This window comes from Pagrus major, chromosome 18, assembly GCF_040436345.1.
Source record: "Pagrus major chromosome 18, Pma_NU_1.0".
NCBI classification, from domain to species: Eukaryota; Metazoa; Chordata; class Actinopteri; order Spariformes; family Sparidae; genus Pagrus; species Pagrus major.
Window position 1 is genome coordinate 17,427,779 of NC_133232.1, and position 8,941 is coordinate 17,436,719.

At 43.9% G+C, this 8,941-nt stretch overlaps 1 protein-coding gene across 4 annotated transcripts in view; it reads left to right on the plus strand.

Moving 5' to 3' along the window:
- Positions 1-8,941, plus strand: part of LOC141013065 (uncharacterized) — a 49,904-nt gene that overhangs the window by 38,156 nt on the left and 2,807 nt on the right. For all 4 annotated transcript variants that reach the window (XM_073486602.1, XM_073486603.1, XM_073486601.1 and 1 more), the window contains 9 exons: positions 2,799-2,954; positions 3,272-3,374; positions 4,153-4,444; positions 4,534-5,053; positions 5,259-6,603; positions 6,784-6,887; positions 7,596-7,758; positions 7,874-7,992; positions 8,310-8,406. In XM_073486602.1, coding sequence (XP_073342703.1) covers positions 2,799-2,954; positions 3,272-3,374; positions 4,153-4,444; positions 4,534-5,053; positions 5,259-6,603; positions 6,784-6,887; positions 7,596-7,758; positions 7,874-7,992; positions 8,310-8,406 — 2,899 coding nt within the window. The remainder of the gene's footprint in view (positions 1-2,798; positions 2,955-3,271; positions 3,375-4,152; positions 4,445-4,533; positions 5,054-5,258; positions 6,604-6,783; positions 6,888-7,595; positions 7,759-7,873; positions 7,993-8,309; positions 8,407-8,941) is intronic.

Below are 8,941 nucleotides of genomic sequence, written 5' to 3' on the forward strand. Positions count from 1 at the left end.
ATGACAAATGAGCATTTAATGATAGTGCCGTTTTAGCAATTTCAGAAGGGTTCTGGCCCGTCGTGTCCCCGCTGAAAAGAACCACAAATGGCCAGCTGCAAAGACATGCGAACAAAAACCTGAAAATATCCCTTTTTAAAGTGCATTCCACACACAGGAACGAGGTCAAGGAGGACTGCAGTGACTTATGAACTGCAGTCGCACCGGCACTTTATGGAGCTTTTCCATTCACTGAGAACTCACGACAGACTTCGTGGAGACACAGAGGAGACAGCTCGTCCATATGAGTGCAGACTGGATCATCTGTCAGCTTTATTCTTCAGTGTGAGATTTAAAATATTCCAGATATAAAGAACATCTTTCAGCTCAAGTTGATAAAACTGCGCTAATCAATATCTTCATATTACCGATGGATCAATGGCTATGCATAATCTGAGGCGTCGTACTGATTAACTAACAGAGAACGATAACCCGACTCTTCCTCTGAGCTCTATGCATGGATAAGTGAACAGGCCTACTAGGCACAGGCACAGGGGCCTTAGGTGTCAGGGGGCCCCTTTGCCAGAGAGTCTGTTTGAAGTGACTGTTAACATGTCTTTTGGAAAAGTCAATTATACACCTACAAAGAAGAAACAAAATGAACAAAAAAGAGACACAACACAACTACAGAGGCACACAAGTACCATAAACACAAACAAAGGTACCACAAAGCAACTACAAAGAGACACAGAACTACCATCAAGTTACACAAAAATGGCACAAAACAGCTACAATGGGACACAAAGGGATACAAAACTGAAACAAAGAGACACATAACTACCAAAACGTTAAGCAAAATGACAACAAAGACACACAAACTTACCACACAGAAACATAAACCTACCACCAAGACACAAAATAACAGAAAATGGACAGATAACTTTCACAAAGAGGCACCAGACGTCTTCAAAGAGACAGTGGCTCTGCCAATCTGGTTGTGCTCCAATAAAGGATTGGTGTGGGGCCTGTACATGTTTGTACCTAAGGTACATAATCCATCCTTGGCTCCATGAAGCACTTTGGTTTCCTTTAGTCTAAGTTTTGGTTCGCCCTCAACACTCTCCTTACCAGGCAGCTGTTTTCAGTGTAAAAGCTCTGATAAACTGTCTGCACAGCATCTTGGTTTGGTATCCATGCACTTACTGTAATGTCTGTCACTTTGGATAACAGCGTCAGCTAAATGAACGTCATGTTATTTAGGACTTAACACTGTCCTGCAGCTCTGATTCATGCACTAAATTCACAAACACAAGAGCATACTGTGTCTGTAGTACAGTAAATATCATGCTGTCATGTGCTTTATGTGTGATGCTTGAAGAGGGACCTCAGGGTGTGTGTGTTAGTGTGTACATGTCAGTGGGTGTGGTAACAACCCTCAAGCTGCTCTTCAAACCTTAAATGGAAGTCTGGTCCCCGACCTCTTCTTCCTCTGTACGTCCCTGTCTCTCTTCCCTTGTCTCTGTTTTTCTGACCTTCTTTCTCTTTTCTCTGGCCATAATACTGCACGTGTTATTCTACTGACCCTGTGTGTGTGTGTGTGTGTGTGTGTGTGTGTGTGTGTGTGTGTGTGTGTGTGTGTGTGTGTGTGTGTGTGTGTGTGTGTGTGTGTGTGTGTTCAGAGTGCATTCCAATGGTTTCTCTGGCAGTCAGCGTGTCTGCTTGTAGTTATAGCGTTTAAATTCTGCCTCAACCCGCCTCTCTCGCTCTCTCTGTCCCTCTCTCTCTCACACACACACACACACACACGCACACACGCACACACACAGACCTAAAAACTCCATAAACAAACCTCTAGATGTCAACATAGGAGACTGTGATCATATTCCTTCATGTGTTACACGATCTCTCAGTCGTTCTATGAGTTTTGCTCGCAATCAGACAATAATGTGAGACTTAAAGGGTCATTTCACCAAAATCATGAAAACAAACCATATTTCCTGGATGAACTCTGGTGCAAATACTTTTGGTTTCATTTGCTGATGTTTAGAGAGATCCATCTCTGAAACTTGAGGTTGAGTGGAACTCAAAACATCCAGAATTATATTTGGGAAAACTTAACAGCACAGGATCTTTCTTTAAACTTTAAACAAAGTCTTGGTTACATGAAGCGAGTTGGACCTCACTGTGGACAGTTTGAATTTTGTTTTAGTGGAGAATAGAGCTCAAACACAGAATTGTGTCAACCCAAACTGCCCAAGAATGCGTTAAAAGAATAATGTGGACCTTTCTTTAGTGTTTTCTGATGGATTAATGAGAAGTGACTTTGTCCAAGGTGAGAGAAGGAGATTCTTCCACAGTGATGACAGAGTAAGTGTTGGTCCTGGCGATAAGGACAGCTAATATTTATACAGCTGGACTCCCTCTCTTTGCTGGTCTAGCTGTATTTCCCCTGGTTTCTTCATCTGCTGCCTTCATCATTTTAGTGAAAATCCTCTGTTTTGTCGTAATCAACACACTCAACTACACAATCTCCCCAGTGTTTGGAACAAGACTAAGAGCAGTGACTCAAATCTGTGACACAAGCACCTCTGTCTGGACAGACAGACCTTGTGGATACAATCGCATGTGGCTATAATTTTCCCAGGACACGGGCTGACAAAGCCCAACTTTTATGAATGGTGCTGACATCAGAGATTTGAGTGTTGGAGACGGTTCTTTTACCTGTATTCTCATATGCCCGAGGGTTACTTCCTCTGATAAAACATTTATATTTGTGAAACATCTTTGTGAAACCTGTGTCTGTCTCCTTCTCTTCCCAGCTGTCCTGTGCTGCCTCCAGCAGGGCTGTGAGCCCCCTGGTGGTTCCAGGAGACTTCAGTCAGCCGGCCAGCCCCTTCGGCTGTCTGGATAACTCTGCTGCCAAACACAAGCTGGGCCTGAGAAACAAAGCCTGCAACAGGAGGAAACCTGCCAGTGTAAGACATTCACACACATACAAACACACCAAAATGAACATGTAAAGTCTAATACACCCATTACATCTTCTTTAAATGATCATTCTGATTTATAACGCGTTCAGCTAAGCATTTATAACATGCTACAGTAGGAAATAATAAATACTGTCAGATAATAAAGTCAGAGATGGAACCAGTGTTCTGCTCAAAGGCACTTCTGCAGGAGAAGTGATGGCTCATGTTGTGGCTCTGACCTAAAGGAGTGTGTTACAGGATCACTACATCACCATGACCATCAGAGTCTTAACTGTTATCGTTAATGTCTTGTGTCCCTGCAGAGGCTGGAGGTGAAAACAGAGGGAGACTCTGTGGTGGAGAAGAAACTGAACATGTCCATAACAGAAGCTTCGGAGGAGAAAGAACAACAGAAGACAGCAGAAGGTCGGCACATTATTCAACTCTTTTCCATCTCATTTTGACTTTAAACCAGCAAAGCAAAGACTCTGCATGTATGGAAGTCTCTGACTGCCCGATGTTAAATATAAATCATGTGGTTGAATTGAAATTCCATGTTCCATCTGTGTTTGCATAATGTAAGATGAAATTAAAGTAAATCTTTTATTATTCAGTTTTCATTTTCAGGTTTGAAACTGCATAATTATTCCAACATTTATGATTAAAATAAAAACTAATTTTAGTTAAGTGATTTTAAGTGGTTTACTCCTTTTACTTAATTGCTATAATGAAAAAGAAGTTTACTCTGAAATGTATTTTTTAATTTTCAAATTTGCATTTTAACCCTAAACTTGAGAATGAAATAATTAATAAAATGGAAATGGCTATTTCATTTTTTTATTTAAAAATGACAATGGGGCCTGACAGGCAGCTAGACTCAGGATAAGGTTAAGATTCAAAGTTTACATTTTGTCCAATAAATTTAAATAAAAAATAAAAAAACATTTCAAATTAAATTTCATCGTCATTATGAAAGTAATATTTATATACATTAATTTGGTTTTGGCAAACAATGCATTTTTAAATATGAAAATGAAAATGTTTATTTGTATTTAGACATCATGCACACACAAATTGACAATGAATCTTTTATTTGGTTGAATTATTTAATAAAAAAATTGGCCTCCATAGGCTTCCATATACTTGCTACCACTGTATCATATCAGGTTGATCTCTGAGACCTTTGCTTCTGTTTCTGATCCAGTTGAAAGTGCTGATGAGCTAAAACCAAAAGTGGAGAGGGAAGGAGAAGAAGATGAGGAGGAGGAGGAGGAGGTGGAGGAGGAACAACCACAGAATTTGAGACGATCCCTGTTGAGTGATAAGGAGGAGAAGGACGAGGGTGAGGATGAGTCGGAAGCAGAACCGGATGTTTCTCACGGCCCGGATACTTCCTCTCCTCCTGAGCTGCGTCTCTCAGAGGAGGAGGCTCCAGATGCCCAGCCCCCGCTCTCCTCTAAACCCAGCTCGAGAGCCTCCTCTCTGGACAGTCCCGGGTGATTAGATCATTTCCTCCTTGTTTTTTCCTCCTGCTTGTTTGTGTTTTCTCCTTCTATCAATCTGACCTCTTGATATCTGCTTCCAGAGCCACACCAGAGCCCCCTGCTGGTCCAAGAGAGTACCTGATGGACCCTCCAGGCATCGCCTATGGAGCAGAGGAGCACGGGGCTGAAAGTGACTTGGTGCTACAAGAAGAAGAAGAAGATGGAGTCCAAGAAAAGATGGAGGAGGAGAGCTCCTTCTTACAGGAGGTGCTGAGCTCCTTGAAGACTCCCCTGGCATCTTGCTCGTTGGGCATGGAGACTGAGGGTGTTGTCCTGGAGATAAAAGAGGAGGAGAAGAAAAATGATGGAGAAGATTTAGAGGTAAAAGAAGAAGAGGAGGTGAAGGAAGAGGTGGATGAGCCTGTCAGTTATCAGGCTGCTCCTGCTGGTTCCCACCTGTCAGACCAGACCAACGAGGAAGAGGAAGATGTTGCCGCTTTGAGCATGAGCAGTCCTTGTCAAGATGTTGAAGAAAAGGAAAAAGTTGAAGAAAACGAAGAAGAAGAAGAAGCAGTGGAGGAGGAAGAAGAACAAGTGGTTGGACAATTCAGTCAACATGGTGTAAGTGTCTTTGATTTCTTTGTGATACGCAGTATGAAGCAGTAAAGTTACAGGTTACAGTCATGTGAGCCATTGCCAAAATAAAAATATTGACTATAGTTGCTTTATGTCAAACAAGTGTGGAGAAAGGACTGTCTGTAAATGACTCGTACAGTTTTTGACCACTAAGCTCTTTTCTTATTTTCCTTTCTTCTTTGTCTTTCAGCAAAAAGAGGAAGAAGAGAGAGAGGAGGCCGAGGAAGTCAAACCCGAGGAACCAAATGATCTGCTTACAGAAAACACTGTCAACCAGGCAGGGGAAGGAGGGAGAGGAGGAGAAGAAGAAGAAGAGAGTGAGGGTGAGGAGGAGGCGATAGAGCTGGAGAAGGAGCCCGAGGCGGAAGAGGAGGGACGGGAGAAGATGGAAGAGGACGACGAAGAGGTGGGGGTGGAGGAGGCAAAGGAGAGAGTAGAGGAGGCAGAGGAAGCGGTAGAGGACGAGAGGGAGGAAGCAGAAGAGATGACGGAGGTGCTTCCTGGTGCAGCAGATGAAGGAGTCCAAATGGTTTTGTCGGAAGCGGATGAGGGTGTGGATGTTGTGGTTGGAGATGACTCTGTACACAGCACGCAACACACAAATGATGACGAAATCCCCGCCGAACTGGGAGATCAGGTCTCTGCTGTCGTGCACGAGAGTCAGGAAGCTTCCAGTCAAAGCTTTGGAGAAGAGGGAGTGGAGGAAGGCGTAGAGATCGACCACATGGAACAGAAAACAGACCAAGAGGAGGAGGGTGAAGCGAGCCAACCTGATGCAGATCAAACTGAACAAGATGTGGAGCAGGAGGGTGGAGAAGTACCGCATTTGGACATGAAGCAAGTGGAAGTAGATCCAATTGAAGCCACAGAACAAGCGTCCAAGCCTCCTTCTTTGTCTCTGCCAGAGTCCCAATATGAGACTCAGCCACAAGAGAGTGGAGCGATCTCTCCCAGTAAGACCAGCACCACCACTCTCCACATAAACCTGCTCTCTCCAAGCAAAGACAAAGCCAAATCTTTCTTTCAACAGTCCCCAACTTCTGCACATCCCAGAGAAAATGAGACACCATCTCATGACGTTGCAGCCACAGAAGAAGAACCAGCTGAGTGTGTGGAAAGAGTAGAAGAAGAAAAACAGTCCTCCCTGGAAGAGGAAGCTTCACCTCCTGCCTTTTCTGAGAAAACAGACCAACAGCCGTCTAGCGGTTCAGATCAGAGTAAAGTCCGCTTCACTATCACCCCCGCCTGGCAGAGATCCATCTCTGTAGAAGACGTCAAAGAGAGTTCGACTCCTCCCTCCTCCCCACCCGCCTTCGACTCCGCCGTCACAGGACCTGGAGCTGTGAAGGTGGAGGCTACAGTTAAGACGGACCCCGAAGTGAAAGCAGAGCCAGCGAGTCCGGCCAAGGTTGAACTGTTGTTGAGTCCTGGTAGAGTGAGGAACACAGGGACCACAACAGCCAAACAACAGAGCAACACAGCATCGCCTCCATCCCCCATTAAAACTCAGACCTCAGCTGCTGCGGGCTCAGAAGGTAAGGATGCTGAGCGGGGTCAAAGGTTGGCCTGTTTTAGACCTAAAATTATTTCCAGTCATGTTTTCTGTTGTCTTTTCACTACAAGCAACGAAAGTAGTCTGTTCTTAGTCATGTGAGGTTATTTTGCTGTTGAAGTTAAGATAAAGTTAAACCACAGACTAACTTTTCCACATACAGAGAGCGCCGTCGTAGTGGAGGGAAACCCCGACAATCCATTTGGAGTTCGGCTGAGGAAGACGTCTGTTCTGCACCGCTTCAGCTCGGAGGAGGAAAACACAGAGGTGATTACTTTTGTTGATTTTACTTTTGTTACTTTGTTACAATTATTTTGTTTTCAGCTGCAGCGGGCAGCTTTTTCCAGCACAAAAGCTCTAAAACACCACTGACCGTATCAAATATGGACTGAGCTTCAAAGTTTGAAAAGTGAAGCCGACACAGCAGTGCCTCAAACCTTCATTCTTTCTAAATGCCAGCAGGGGGCGACTCCACTGGTTCCAAAAAGAAGTCTGACTGTATTTAAGCTTATGAGAAACTGACCCTACTTCTCACTTGATCCATTACTTCAGTAAACAGTTCCCTCATGAGTTTTTGGTCTCAACCTCTGGTTTCAAGTCTCCTTCAATACAGCACGATGTTCGCTCAGTAAATTATAGTCAAAGTTGGAGTAAAATAGACGATGGAGCAGGGTATGCTTTGGGATGTGGCTACCTTGTGATTGACATGGCGCTAACACAGCTTGTCCTCGGGTTCTTAGTCAAATTCAATCAGGATATGGTCACATCTGGCTCCCAGGAAACAAGATGGCGAACACTATAATGCCAAAGTCAAAACTCCAAAACAGTAGTCTACAAATCAGTGGGTTAACAAAAGCCAAGTGTCAGTGTTGTATTTATGGTTTGTCTCTGCTGCCCCCAAGTGGCCGAAAATAATTTCATGCAGCCGTAAAGGTGTTTAATATTGAATTTTGTATTTATTTCCTGATTTTTCAGCCTCCCACTGAGTCACCTGCTCAACAAAGCAGCTGTAAAGTCGACTCACAGCAGCCAGTCAGTGTAAAGCCCACCTTAAGTCCGCCAGTCAGCAACAAGCCCGCCCTCCCTAAGAAACCAGATGTGCATGGAGACACCGCAGGGAAAAACAAGCGCATCTCAGGTGTGTATGCACACATAAACACACAGCATTTCCTCACAAACTGATCTTCCTAAGTGCACAAGGCTTACAGGACAAAAGTAAATAGCTCCTGATTCCCACTGTGTTATTGATTCAGACCCAGCTGCAGCTCGTGGTGTTTCTGCTGGATCCGACTCTCCCAGCTGGATCTCTGTGGCCAAACAGAAACAGAAGATCTATAAAGAAAACTCGCTGGAGGAGATTGCTGTCAAGAAGGTAATCTGGAATGTGTGTGTGTGTGTGTGTGTGTGTGTGTGTGTGTGTGTGTGTGTGTGTGTGTGTGTACACATGTACATGGGCGTCCACTTCCTATGAGAAGCAGAATATATCAGTTACAGTGACTGACATGATGACAGGCAGAAAAGACATTTCAAATGTTTAGGTTTGATTCTCCAGCAGTGGTTCAGATTTGCACTTGGATGGTGTGATTGTACTTCCTGTTTTGGTCTTCTTATTTTCCCCCTGCTTCCATGTGTTTACAGTACATCAGCACACATTTCAGTATAATTGACTGTACTGCTCTTTGTCATCAGGAGGACCAAGAGAGGAAGAGTTCACTGCCGATGTATGTCAGCTCAGCTGTGAGCAGAGAGCACAGCACCAAAACAGCTGAGTCCACCACTGGCAAAGGTCAGAACAAAACAAGCACACACACACACACACACACACACACACACACACACACACACACACACACACACACTCACACACGGTCATGTGAGACTTGAAAGTGTGTATTCAGCTCAACATGCTGAATCACTGTACAGTAAAAGTACACTAACCGTCACCTTCCTGCTGTTTATTCTGTACCTGAACTTGTTGCATGCAAATAAAGCTTTTCACTGCTGCAATGCTGCCCTCATCTGGCCAAACTGTGCTACTGCAACTGACCCAACACAATTCGATTCACCTCACATTTTATCATTCATACTGTTGTTCTCTGAGGTCCATGATGTTTCAATTACTCACAGGTGACAGCTGGTTCACACATATATTAATTGGTCAAGATTACAGTCTATCAGAAATACAGTTGTGAAGTTCTGCAGAGGAATTTTAAAAAAAATTACAAATTGGATATGTCAGAAGAGGAAAACAGTGCTGGTCCTGAGTAGGCTATGAAGAGGCAAAACAGTATTATCTATTACATATTATTGAGCTATTCCAT